We start from the raw sequence: 14,644 nt of genomic DNA, 5'->3' as shown, positions 1-14,644 counted from the left end.
TTACGTCTTTGTGTTGACTTTGCTAAGAATTTATAAATTTACAGTAAAAAACAATAAAAATATAAACTTTTTCACAGCTACCTTCTACTAAATAATATTTAGTCCAATAGCCATATGTTAGTCCAAGAAATCTAACCGTCGACTATGTCCCAGTTAGAATTTACTCTGTATATCCATATTTTTTCCATAAACTCCAAATCAATGTAAAAACTGAACGAAAAGAAAAAGGTATCTGAAGTGCTTTTTGTAACAAAGAAACAAAAATTTAGCAAATAATTTTATAAAAACTATTCACAAAAAGTTCACTCAACAGGTAATATGAATACTATAAGTAGTAGTAGTAGAATACTTATAGTAGCTTTATTTTGTAACCAGATCTTTATAACTTAGTCCATTTTTAACGCTTGTATGTATTTTGAAAGGGAAAAAAGGTTTTTTGATATGTTCTGTGCCAAATATACAAAGCTTTAATAAAACGATTGAGTATATCAAAAATCAGTGACATAATTTAGAACATATACAGGGCATGAATAGTATAGTAGCTAAAATATATACTATATATCTCGGAAAATCATCATACACATATTTATTATGACTAACTTCTCGGTCAACAGCACTATAATGACCAAAATATTGAAATAATTAAACAAAATTGTAGTATCCTGTACACTACACGTATCTACACCTAATCATGCAAAAGATATAAGAAAATTAGAAGTGTACTGAAAGATAAAATTAATAAACTAAATATAACTAAAAGCGTAAACTTCACACTAAACACAAAAAAAATATTTAAAACCTTAAATCATTACCTGTTGGCAGATGTGGTCCCCCGAATTGTGCGTACAAGTCGCCCCCGACGCCACTGCAGCTGCGCACGCCGCTGTGCCCGGCACTTTTAATTGTTCTTGTTTATAGTCGGGTTGGTAGGGTAGCAACATTCGTATTTTGCCCCAACGGTTGAAGAATAGCGCTATGGCCGCTATCCATACTAATAATACTAGAAGAACTATACCTATTTCTACACCTCTAACCTGGAACAGAAAGAAAATATATTTTGTTGCGTAAAAGGTATATAAATTCTTATACAAAGAAAAGAATAACAAATCAGTAAATCAATTTTCGACACCAAATTCAGCCAAAGCCATGTTAGAGTTGCTTGTCAAGACGGGAAAGATTTATTTTCACGTTCAGAGCATCTGTGAATAGTCGTCTCTGATGATCCCTATTAGGGTGAAATACGTATAAGCGGATATACAGACGCACTATACGTGAAATCAAATCATAACTGTCTTTTTCCTTTTAAAAGAATAACAATTTTCATTTTAGTTTAGTCTTTATTATGGCGCAAGAGTACAATTCGTCAAACATTCAAACATTCAATATCAATAGAATCTTGTAACGTTATTTCAGCATAACCCTGCGTTATCATAGATCCGTGAAGTTACAATAAGGAATTAATTAAAAAACAGAGAATGATCAACTTACCACATCATAATATGTGAGTTCTCCATATGCGACTAAATTAAATTAACGTCTGAATGCATCTTCCCTATACAACTAACAACTGACAGAAATTAGGTTTTACTCTTTCCTTTTAAGTACGGGCTAAGCTAATTGAAAGAAAGGGTGGTTCTGTTCCCATGAGAATATCTTACCACTTTTCTTTAACCATAGCCAAAACTAATTCAATTTTAAGAAAGATTATATAAGTTAAACACTTAAATGAAGTAAAAAAAAATTTTTTGAATAAAATCCTTTATAAAAAGGTATATACAAAACCCAGTTGGGCTATGTTAAATTGACAAAACGTTTTCGGAATAAGTAGTCCATCATCAGTGTCAAGTTAATACATGGATGTAGCCAATAAATATGGGGGTAAAAACCCTTTAAAAATTACTAAATGAAATTTAGTTTACATTATGTCTAATTTAAAATTAAGATGGTAAAGTTACCGTTGGATTGGTAACATGGCGACATATGACTCTACATTAAGTTGCAAGTCCTGAGACGGTATGTCTACGAGGACTTTATTAAAGCAACTCTAGACTCATAAAGCAATTCTGGTAGCTCTCACAACGATTTTCATTTAAAAAATACAAACTGCAAAAATCAGAGAAGCTTCCGAAAATTCCACAAAAAAATCTAATTGTCATAATATTAAACATAAACAGCGGCAACGTTGCGGTGAGCGATCTGCCACTGACGCCGACCTATTTATAGAACCGACCAGCCGGACCATCGCGTTAGTGTTCGAGAACGATCTGGATTGCTTTGAACGGGATAAATACGCACGGCACGGCCACATTGCGCTTAGTTTATAACTGAACGCGTAACCAACGTCCAGCGGTTGGGTTAGTAGAGAACAACAAAAGTAATATTATGGCAAGCAGTTTTTAAGAAGGTAAAGACATACCACTTTCATTCGGAATGGGAAGAACAATACTTTTTTACAGAAGTTAAAGATAAAAATGTGTGTTTGTTATGTAATACTTCGGTCTCCGTTGCTAAAAAAGAAAATATTGAGAGACATCATAAAACTGTACATTCTAATTTTGAAAAATCATTCCCACTACATTCTGCCGTCAGAAAGGAGAAACTGAAACAGTTAAAAAAACAGTTAATTGGACAACAATCAATATTTTTAAGAACAGTCGACAAAAATAAGGCTGCAACTGAAGCATCGTACCGTGTGTCCCAGATAATTGCACAAAAAAAGAAACCGTCTGAAGACGGGAAAATGATAAAACAGGCGTTTTAGAAGCTGCTGATTCGTTATTTGCCAACTTTAGAAATAAAGACGAGATAGTTTCAGCTATAAAATCTATGCAACTTTCTGCTAATACAGTGATGAGACGTGTAGAAGTAATGAGCAATGATATTTTTTTACAGTTAAGAACTGACTTAGATAACTGTGTTTATTTTTTACTTCAACTGGATGAATCAACAGATGTCGTTGACACTGCCCAGATGGCCGTGTTCGTCAGGATGGTTTTTGGTGATTTTACGATTAAAGAAGATCTTTTGAAGTTTATTCCACTGAAAGGACACACTACTGGACAGGAGTTGTTTTCTCATTTAAAAAATATTATTTCTTCCGAGAAAATTCCAATATCGAAAATGGTAGGCTTGACAACCGATGGCGCTCCAGCTATGGTGGGTTGTGATAAGGGTCTGGTGGCGTTATGTCGTAAAGATGAAACTTTTCCGCAATTTCTGTTACCACTGCATTATCCATCAGCAAGCATTATGTGGAAATTTCCTGAAACTAAACAACGTTATGAAACTGGTGGTAAAAATTGTAAACAAGATTAGAGTTCAAGCGTTACAAAGAAGATTATTCAGAGCCTTGGCCGATGAAGTTGACTGCAATACGGGGACCTACTCCTTCACTCTGAAGTCCGATGGTTAAGTAGAGGACGGGTGCTGAAACGTTTTAATGATGTCCTATCTGGCATAGTTCAATTTTTCAAACAACGCGATGAACCGACTCCGGAACTAGAACATTCAATCTGGCTTAGAGATTTTGGTTTTCTCGTGGACATTACAGAGAAATTAAACGAACTTAATTTGCAGCTTGAGAGGAGAGACAAAGAACTAGCGGAAATGATTTCTGATATAAAAGCATTTATCAAAAAGCTGGAGTTTTGGGAACAAAACCTAAATAACAGCGATTCCAAGCATTTTCCTATTCTTTCAGAAAAAATACCTCAAAATCCATTAGAACCCTATGACAACACATATCATGTAGAAATAATTTCTACCCTGAAGAGTAACTTCAAAAATCGTTTTAGGGATTTCAATGAAATGGCTTTAGTAGCGCAGTTTGTTGTTTTACCCTTTATGGAAATTAATATCCAGCAGTTTGCAGCTTGTGTTGTGCAGAACTTTGGCGAAGACATCGCTGCAACAGAAATGGAAGTCATTGAGTTTCAAAATGATTTAGCCTTAAAATCGTTAGTCTCAAGTACTGAATATATCTGGCCTATTGTAAGTAAAGACAAATATTCAGTTCTATGCCGTGTTGCCTTGAAAGTGAAAGCATTATTCAGTTCAACCTATTTGTGTAAATCTTCTTTTTCCAATATGCAGTTTATTAAGAACAAATATCGCAATCGACTTACAGATGAACATTTGGATAATTGTATTCGAATGGCTGCTTCAAATTATACTGCAAACATTAAAAAAATTATCGATGAGTCTGAGTGTCAGCCTTCTCATTGAACGTGCTTTTTTATTTTTTATGTTTATGTTTATGATAGTGCGTTACTTTTTTGTTGTTATTAGTAACTATTTTTAAATCATACGTGACATGCCGTTGTGGCTGGATAAAAGTTTTTGTTTATTTTTCAAATACCTTCGTTTGATAGGTAGGAATGTAGCTATGAACAAGTACGTACTAGTAATATTAGTTATTTTGTTATTAGTTTATTATTAGTACCTATATATTATGTATTACCAGTTAAACAGTAAAATAAATACATATAATGATAGATTAACTGTGGATTATTTCATTTACGTTGCGTTACGTGGCTTCCGTGTGGGTAGCTCGCTGTTTATTCCAAAATTAACAAAGTAGCTCAACACATTGAAGACAGTGGTCGCCAACATATGGTTGGCGACCACTGTTCTAACCCAAACATAATTTATTATAGGGAAGGCGGAAAATAATATATTTGACGACGAAATCAGGACCATAAAAACTGTCTACGTAATATTTTGGTATAGACAGACCAAAATTTTATATTTACATGTCACAACGTTTCCTTCTATTAATCAATTCGTAAGCATTTTAATAAGTGAGTAATAAAGAGTATTATATGCTTTGTTTATATTGAAGAAAATTTGGACTAAATGACCCGTTTTGAACTTGTATTTTGATCTTTTCCACGATCACTTTAATTGAAAAGGGATAAAAACATATAATGATTATTAATGCATTACCCAGACCTACAATAAAAATCACCAGCCACAACAAAAACCTTTTATCAAATAAAAATAATCAATCCGTCCTACATCAACACAACAAATCAACGTTCGTTTCTAGAATCCATCAAGCAGGTTTTACTGCGTTTTTATACCGACTCATTAACCTTGGTATTGCCCCAGATCTTTCTTTAATTCGGCATAAAACTCCGACTCAAGAGAGAAAACACCAATTTCGTGTTTTATTCGAAGCACTTATTTGAGTTCGTTTTAATTATTTTGCTTAGCACTGCAACTTATTATATTAAAGTTTATAAAGCTTCGTCTAAAATGCAAATGTTGCAAATATTCGTGAGAAGTCCTAAGTCGCACGCAAACTGTAAAATAACTTTAAGGGGAAACGCGATAATTTAATTTTATTTTGTATTTACTTTTAATTTAAGTTACAATAAGTAATGCTACAATGTCAAATGGAAAGTACAGGGAGATACCCGCCAATCCAAACCAAAAAGAAATATAATAGACAATAAGAATCTAATCGTAAATTTTTGCACCTAATACAACTAGCTTACTTCAAACGCTGGATCGAGTCGAGTCATTAAAATATTCAAAGCTTATTACACCAGACGATTACTTGCACACCATTAAGAAAAACATCGAGCTCTATGTTAAAGACTTTTGGAAACTATTCAATGCTTTAGATGCAATGAAAATAATTTGTTGATATCATAAGAAGTTGTTGATATCACCATGCAAATAAATTCAGAAGTGAATAGTGATATTGTTCAAGAACTGTTGGATTCCTACAATTGAAGAGTTTGATTGCTTGGATCCTGTTCAAACTGGGGATCAAATGACGGTTAGAAACTAGACTGAAGGTCTTAGTTTAATTTAAAAGGGACAGCAAATGTTAGAAAATATAGACTTCAACGAAAAGCGCTTTCCTTCTACCTTTTATCCTGCTAATTAATAAATTTTGCATGAGAAAAAAACCTTTGAGTCATCAAACTACTTTGTTAGATTTTATAGAGCTTTCTACAATAAATTGTTGAATTTATATTTGTATATCCTAAGATTAATAAACATGTTCTCTGTAAATTGATATTTTTTTAGCTTTCGGTCCAAATTAAAAATAATTTATATGTATCCGTATACTGTCGTACGGTCGTAGCGTCCTCCTGGTTTTCTGGACGTTCTACAACTGCCGTTCTCGAAGAGGATCTCAAGTTTCGAGTGTCCATCCTCGTTTTCGTGGAGTTAATCGGGATTCCGGGTCGTGTGAGAAGCTTCGCCGAGCCTCTGTGGTAGGTGAGGTGACACCGGCAATCAGAATTCTTTAACAGTTCGAGCTTTCTTACAGACAGTATTCTTATAATGACAATATATATGTTAGAATTCTGATGCGTGGTATATGTCTCAAGTTCCACAAAGATGCCGGCCTTCTCACTTCGTGTAGCCGCGTTCCCTCTCCTCGAGAGAGGCATAAGAATGCCGGCCGTGTCGACTCTTCCTATTACTACCCGTCGCTTCGTATCACTACCTTTCGTAAACAGTATTTTCGATAGTTACTATTTGCATAAGGTTTCTGGTGACGAAGCGCTATCGCAGCTCAACCCTGATCGGAAAGGCAATTACAAGTCCTCGTCGGGGCTTTTATTCGCTCTTTACCGTGACAGATCCCAATGAACGCTGTGATCAGTTCGGCACAATTTAAAAATCTTTATAAGACCAATGTCTTTTCTATTTCAAAAAGTCGTGTTATACTGCCAGGGAGCGTTCGTAGTCAACAGGCCGGTTCTCGTGCTCTGTAAATTTATCTTCTAAATTGGATGAAGTCTTCTTGTATTCGACGTCTTCGACGATATCAGGATATTGGATAATTAATAAAACTCAAAGTAACGTGGTAGCACACCAGGCCAACAAGGTCTAGCAGGGCTAGTAGTATATGACGACTGGATCCCTCTGGACTCTTTTATACACTTAGTGTTTGAGAATTTGTAGGTATCTTCCGCCGACAAGCCAATGACAGCGTAGGTAATAACGAGCGTTGTGATTGGCCGGCCAAAGTAACAATCTTTGTCGTGATTGGTTACCTTTCCAATTAATATACCCTCAAAACAATAAAAATTTCCTGATTAATAGTTAAGTAATGGGCACCACCTTGTAACTTCTTCGTCTTTCGGATCATTGGGTCCATCAATCATATTGATATAACTTTCGACGATTGACGAGTACTACCCGCCAAAGCATGTTCTACCACTAGAATACTTTATTTTTGGCGCTGGAACTAAAGTTATTGCCGGAAATTTTAATAAACGGAAAGTGTTCGGTATACCCAGTTAGAATCTAACTCTAGTTAAAGAAAACGATTTGATTCAATGCGACTCAATAAGATGCAACTCGATTCTTCTTTGAACGTTACAAGAGGTGTTTCCCATCTAAATTGGTCACATTGTATGTTAATTTTATAATATATAAATATTTTGTATTTACAGACATTAACACTTTAATGTAGACATTATTGTGCGACGGACATTTAAAACTCACTATTGACTCTATAAAAATTTCAGTTTAGAAGAATAATTTCACTTCTTTTATATTTGTAGTCCAAATGGCACGCCACTGTAAGTCATACAGTTTGAGTAGCATATAACATATGGTTAAGATAAGTGATGCATGAGCTAAAAGCACATGAGTATAACATAGTACATTGTTTCTTTTATGTATAGATATCATATCAAATTAAATGAACTTCGAGTCAGGACTTGGTTATTTGAATCAATATTTACAAATAATAGATACACAGTCCATTAATTATAAATATGAAATGAATAGAAGCATCCATATATTATATTTGAAGAATAAGCTGGAGTAAATTCTCAGAAAAAAAACTAAATTGTTAAGCATATTTAGTACGTGTGCTTTTCGTACAACGTCAATATTTTAGCTTATTTTACGTTGGGTTTGACTATTTAGATAGAAATTTTTCCATGTCACATGGACTATCGTAAAATTTAAATACCTGCTATTGTTAGAACTGTGTAGGCTAGGGTTTTTTCAGCTGGTCATAGACGTACTTTAAGGGTATTACATTATTGGTTTCGGTTTGTTAGATATTTAAACCGTTTTCAAAGCATATTATATTTATATAAATCTGTTTATTTCAGTAACGTTATTTATGGTTATTTTTGTCGTTATGATGATGACCCATTAAACAATAAGATATAAAGAAACTCTTAAAATACATAGGTATTTAGTTAATGGTCTTTTGATAGTTTAGATAGAAAAAGTCGATTAGCGAAATATGGTTTCTGATAAATGTGAACGCTATCACGTTTATAAATAGTATAAATTTCGATTTTGTTTCGAAAACCAATGATTAATAAAATGGTTAATGGTCTTTAAATAGCCATTCATTAGTATCAGAAAATTTTTGTTTAGTCGATTATAAGCGAGTGAAGAGATCTGACATAGTTGTTTTTTGCAAGAGTGAATAGTGAGTTTATAGAATATGGAATTAACGTGTGATTATACACCAGTTAAAAAATTAAAGTTGAATCATTTATCACTTAACGAAAAGAGTGTTATTCTTAACGTCTACAATTATTTTAAGCAACACAATCCTTCCAATACTGTTGATACTATAGTTGAAATTTCGTCTAAAGTAATGGGATATTCAAAATCAACTGTATATAACGTTTTAAAAGAGGAAAAATCAGCTGGGATAACGCCACCCAAACCGAGACCAGGAAAACCAAAATTGTCAAAAATGAATGTGGATGAATTTTTCAAAAATGCAATTCGTAGAATGGTCCACAATTTTTTTTTTAACAAACAAATACCAACTTTAGATAAAGTTTTACAAGCCATTACCGACGATCCCGATTTATCCACAATAAGTAGAGACAAACTTTGGAGAGTTTTGCATGAGTTAAACTTTAAGTATAAAAAAGTGGGCAGACAGTCAATGCTTATCGATTCCGAAGAAATTGTGTGTTGGAGACGAGACTACCTCAGAAAAATAAAAAAAATGAGGACAGAAAATAAGAACATTTATTATTTAGATGAAACGTGGGTTAATGAGGGGCATAATGTAGGGAGAGTTTGGAAAGACAAAACTATAAAAACATGTCGACAAGCATTTCTGAAAGGATATTCACCTGGTTTCAAGGAACCAACAGGTAAAGGTCGACGAATAATTGTTACCCATATAGGTAGTATGAATGGATTTCTTAAGGAGGGTTTACTTTTGTTTAAATCAAAAAAGACCTGTGATTATCACGAAGAGATGAACGGAGACGTGTTTGAAGAATATTTCGAACATATTATTGAATTCATACCTAAAAATTCAGTTATTGTAATGGACAATGCAAGTCACCACTCTAGATTAGTTGAACGTTTACCAACTACTCAATGGAGAAAAGATGGAATTGCAATGTGGTTAACTTCTAAGAATTTAATCTTTGACGATACAATGACAAAAGCAGAATTATTAGAGCTTGCTAGAATTAATAAACAAAATTAGAAAAAATATGTCATTGAGGACATAGCCGAAAAACGAGGAATTAAAATACTTTGCCTACCACCGTATCATTGCGAGCTAAATCCGTTTGAATTACTATGGGTCGAAGTTAAAAGTAACGTTGCTCGAAATATTACAACTTTTAAATTGCCAGATGTTACTATTCTTTTTCATAAATCTATATCCGAAGTAACGACTGAACATTGGCAAAAATGTATTAATCACGTTATGGATATTGAGAAAAATATGTGGGAGCTTGATCATATACATAATAGATAGCAGTATAGAACCTATAATAATTCATCCCGGATCGGATAATACTTCGTCTGAAACAGAATATGAGGAAGCTTAACTTTAAACTGTAGCTCAGAAGTTTATTTTACATTTGAACTAATTGCCGACAACTTCATTGTTTATTTTTTATTTATTTTTTATTGCTAATATAATTTTCATTCTTATTTCCAATATTATTAGTATTAAGAATATTATTATTTATTAATAGGAATATATAAAAACTTACAGTTTTGTATGTATTTTACGTTTCAGTATAATTTATTGTATTTTATTATTTTATATTAACTGTATGTTTCACAAATAATAGAATTTTTATTCTTTTTATGTATATCTTTTTATTTTAAACCAGTATTGGATTGGATTAATTACTTTGTTCTAAATATCCAAATAAATTTAACCCAAATTTTTCTTTTAAGATTACGTTTTAGTTAGAAGATGTGCACGCCTATGTATTTCGAGGTGCGAAGATTAGTATTCTGAGAATTTACTCCAGCTTATTCTTCAAATATACTTTAGTCATCAACACTCACCAAGCTTTGAATGTTTACAAACTCATTTCACTAAATTGATCAGGGTTAATAATAAGTTTTTTACAGCAGCACATAGATGCAGCTATACTTTTAAATTAAAAAAAAAATAGTAAATTTGATAGTTTCCATACATTTTCACATAACGTTTGAAACAACGTTTACAGAGCCCCATTTAAAGAGGTTAATCCAATAAAGCCTCACATTATCAAGCGAAAACAACATCTGTTTGTAATAGAAAAGTGCCGAGAGTCACATTTTCAATTTTCCCAATTCGTAAAGCTCAGGTCCTTTGACTGACAATGAGTGGATGAGTTCTGAAAATTATTCATTTATGCAGGGGCACCTTCGGGACAGATAACGCCTTGCCAATTTAAATTTTCATCCAAACAGCAGAGGGAATTCGGCAGCGGGAATATCAGATTAATTAAATTGACAACCGCCTTTTTGAGTGCGCGAATAATATTTTCTTTGCAGACCTAACCGGATATGTTAATAAAATTGAGTTTTAAAACTTTTTTTAGAGACCGGGTAAAGACACACGCTTCAAAATCAACGCAAAAAATACGTACAGTTGAGTCCATGGTTCCTGACCCGTACGTCATTAATGCCTGGCGAGATAAAATACATACATTTTATCTAGCATCATTGTCTTCGACGCATGAACCAAAAGACAAACCAGCTACAGCCTGTTATTAAATAAAGACACATGTTATTTTTATGAACGCTTTAGACTCAGTAGATCGAAAAGAGATAGGTGCAAAAAAGACGCTTGAGGACATTTGCAAATTTTGGTGGTTGCAGTTGATTGGACTTTTTGCTGTGTTTTTGTCCTGTTTTGCATTTAGAAGTTATTTGCATTACACAAACAGTTGTTTTCATAACTAATTTTATATTGGAGTTTAAAATTTTATGGTGAGTGTATTCTATTTTACCATTAATTTACATACAAAGTTAACCTGATTCACACAGTTAAGGAATGGTTTTGTTAAAGTTACCGCAAAAGTAAAATAAATAACAAAAAGAAAAGATTTTGTTACATTTTTAGAGATTATGCCTGGAAAAGCTTTTACCTCACGAGACACAAAAACTCGTTTTAAATTTATTCGAATACTTTGAATTAGAAAAAAGGAATGGCGGACCGTTGGAACAGTTGTCATCTGTTCAATAAGTATAAAAAGTACAATTTTAAAATGTGCACTATTATAAAGCTTTAATGATGAAGAGTATATATATTATTAATATTATTTATTTGCCAACTTTATAACATAACCAAATATTTGTAATTAGGAACTTTTTATTTTGGTTTTTTTCGATTTCAATTAAAAATATTGATAATATTTTAACTTTGTTTTAGAGGGTAGCAGCTACACTGATTGACGAGAAAAACAGTATACAATATACGAAAAAGAAAAGAAAAAATCCTGTTTTATCTTCGGAAAAAAGCAGACCTCAAGTAATCCAAAAACAAGAAAGTTCTTCAATAAAACGGAAGGGAAGAAAAGATGAGTTTTCATTCAACTAGACGACTGATGGTTTTGAATATGAGATAACGACAGAACAAAGTAATGATTTTACATAATCCCAAAATATAAAAACACCTTTGCAATATTTTATATAAACCTTTTTTAGTCCAGATATTGTTGAATCAATCGTAGAACAAACTAACCTATATTTGACACAAATATTTCACAAATGTGTAGACACAAGTATAGATGTCACTAAAGAGGTATCAAGCAGTACGACGCAGCCTACTTTTTGCCAACAATAAGGAGTTGAATAATGACAGATATTTCAAAATAAAGCCTATTTTAGATAGTATACGACGAAACTGTCATGTATCAGAGTCTAGATGTTCAGTGGATGAAATGATGGTCCCATACAAGGGGAAAAAGGCAGGCTCGAGAAGAGAATATGTGAAGAACAAACCAAAAAAAATTGGGTTTCCAAATGTTTGTTCGCTGTGGCGTATCAGGAATAGTGCATGATTTCTTTTGCTATGGACGAAGCGATACCTTTAGAAACCATCGTTTTACAGATGAGAAAAATAACATGGGATTTTATTTGGGGCAAAATGTGTTTTAGCACTAGGTTCAACAATCCAAAATAAACCTTTATCGACGGTTTATTTCGATAATTATTTTACAAGTTTAAAACTTATTACATATCTTCGAAGTGAATTGAGATTACTTTCTTTGGGAACTGTTAGGAAAGACAGACTACGGGGTTGCCTACTGGAATATAATAAGAAAATAAAAAAAGATGGGAGAGGTCCTTTTGACCAAAAAGTAAACAATGATAGTCGCATTATCGTTGTAAAGTGGTACGATAAGAAGTCCGTAACTTTATGTAGTTCTCATGTAGCCTCCATTCAAATGGCAACCATACAAAGATTCTCCAAAATGGAAAACAGGAAAATCTACATTCCATGCCCACAGTTAATAAAACACTATAACAGTTATAAATACATGGAAAATAGAAATAGTACATATCCAAGAAAAGTTGTATTTTTAGACGAAATGTGATTTTTTTGTACGGGAAATAGTTAATCTGCAGTTGATCCTTGAAGGAAAGATAGAAAAAAAATGAGGCATCGGACGAAAGAAGTTCTCTTGGTTGCGAAGTTTACACCAATGCATTAACATCAGTAAGGCAAGCACGATTATACAATTTAACACAAGATAGAGAAGAATTCTAGTTAATGGTCGCCGATTTCTGATAGGGAGAGGACGCATAAATAAAAAGAACTGAACATTGATATTAACTGTGATTTTTAGAACTGATCTCTTAGTCTTAAGAGGCAAAGCCTGTTATTAACTGCTGTAAGAGAGTTCAGAGTTTGTGTTCAAAATTTATTTACCAAAAACCACGTACCAAAATCCTTCTAATTCATACTTTCACATCATGTAGATAATTATACTAATAAACATGGTATAATTACTGATATTTACTAACTTTCGTTCTGTTTCCCCCAGCAATAAAATTTGTATACTATAATAATTCGCCATTTTTTACAAAGATTTGTAACGTACCTTTATAACTGCCTTTTGTATTTCAAATTCCCACTTTTATCACTTCCTTTTTCACAACTTTTTTTTCTCCTCATTTTTACACGCTTATTTAATTTAACACGTCCATAGTCTAGTTATCAACGTTTTCTTCCTTTGTTTGTTTTTCCCTAATATTTCGTTCATATCGTTTCCTATTTTCTGTCAGTCAATATCACCCTGTTATCTGCGTATCTGATGTTTTTGATACATTATCCGTTATTTCGAATTCCGGCTTCAACATCTTCTACTGCTTATTGCTGTTAATTGGTGTTCCATTGAACTTTATTCCTGCTGTTTCTACCTCAAGAGCTCTTTTCATGATATCTTCATAGTATGCACTAAATAGTAGTGGTGATATACACACCCCTGTCGCACTCCTTTTTTAAATTCGAACTCTTCTGATGTGTGTTTATTAATGCGTATGTGTGTCTGCTGTTTATAATATAGATTTGTTATAATTCGAAGGTCATTGTATTGTATTTGTTTTGCTATGAGGACGTACATTAGCTCTTTGTGGCAAACTTTATCGAAAGCCTTGGTGTACTCTATGAAACAGACGTACATATCATGCTTCACATCCAAGCATCTACGGATTAGTACGTTGAATGCAAAGAGAGCTTCACGGGTACCTTACGCCTCTACGGAATCCAAATTGGGTTTCTTCAATATTCATATCAAGTATTTGGAAAATGCGTTTATGGATGATCTTTAAAAACATTTTAAGTGTTAAGGTCAACCATTTATTAGATATGTTACCCGACTGATAAATTTCATTAAAGACCTTTAAGAGGACCTCCATGTACTCATTTTCTATTATTTTAGGGATATCAATAGAAAGTTGATCTGGCCCCGGGCTTTTTCCATTTCTTGTTTACTTTAGTACATACAATATTTTTTCCTTTGGAATTTCTATACTTGTTTCTCTGTCCTCAAAAGATATGTCTTATGTAGGTTTCCTTATTTGTTGTCGAAGAGCTCTTCCATATATTCTTTCCATCGTTTTAGCTTTTCGTCAGTCGTTATCATAGTATTTCCATTTTTATCTAAAATAGTTGTGTAGTGGTTTCTTTTTTGCAGCCCAGCCATTTCTTTAACCTTTTTATGTAGGTTGAATAGGTCGTATTTGTTCTGAAGATCTTCTAACTCTTTACATTTTTCCATTTTTTTTTTCATTTTTCTTTACATTTTTTTGTGCATTCTCTTTGTAATCAATGAAGCATGCATAAATATTGCAATTCACGTCTCAAAATTAGTCTCAATTTGTTGTATGTCTTAGAAATGATGGAAACTTCTTTCTTCTTCTTTATGTGCCGTCTTCTACCGAA

The 14,644-nt window shown here is 32.9% G+C and overlaps 1 protein-coding gene across 1 annotated transcript in view; it reads right to left on the bottom strand.

The window, feature by feature from the left end:
* Positions 1–800: 800 nt before the first annotated feature.
* The window catches only part of LOC140433605 (fibronectin type III domain-containing protein 4), a 220,528-nt gene continuing 206,684 nt past the window's right edge, over positions 801–14,644 (bottom strand). The window contains exon 6 of the mRNA XM_072521588.1: positions 801–1,034. Within this exon, the coding sequence (XP_072377689.1) occupies positions 801–1,034 (234 nt within the window). The remainder of the gene's footprint in view (positions 1,035–14,644) is intronic.

The sequence above is a fragment of the Diabrotica undecimpunctata genome, chromosome 2 (genome assembly GCF_040954645.1).
Source record: "Diabrotica undecimpunctata isolate CICGRU chromosome 2, icDiaUnde3, whole genome shotgun sequence".
In the NCBI taxonomy this organism is placed as follows: domain Eukaryota; kingdom Metazoa; phylum Arthropoda; class Insecta; order Coleoptera; family Chrysomelidae; genus Diabrotica; species Diabrotica undecimpunctata.
Note: the sequence above shows the minus strand (reverse complement) of the source record. Positions and strands in the feature narration are given on the sequence as shown.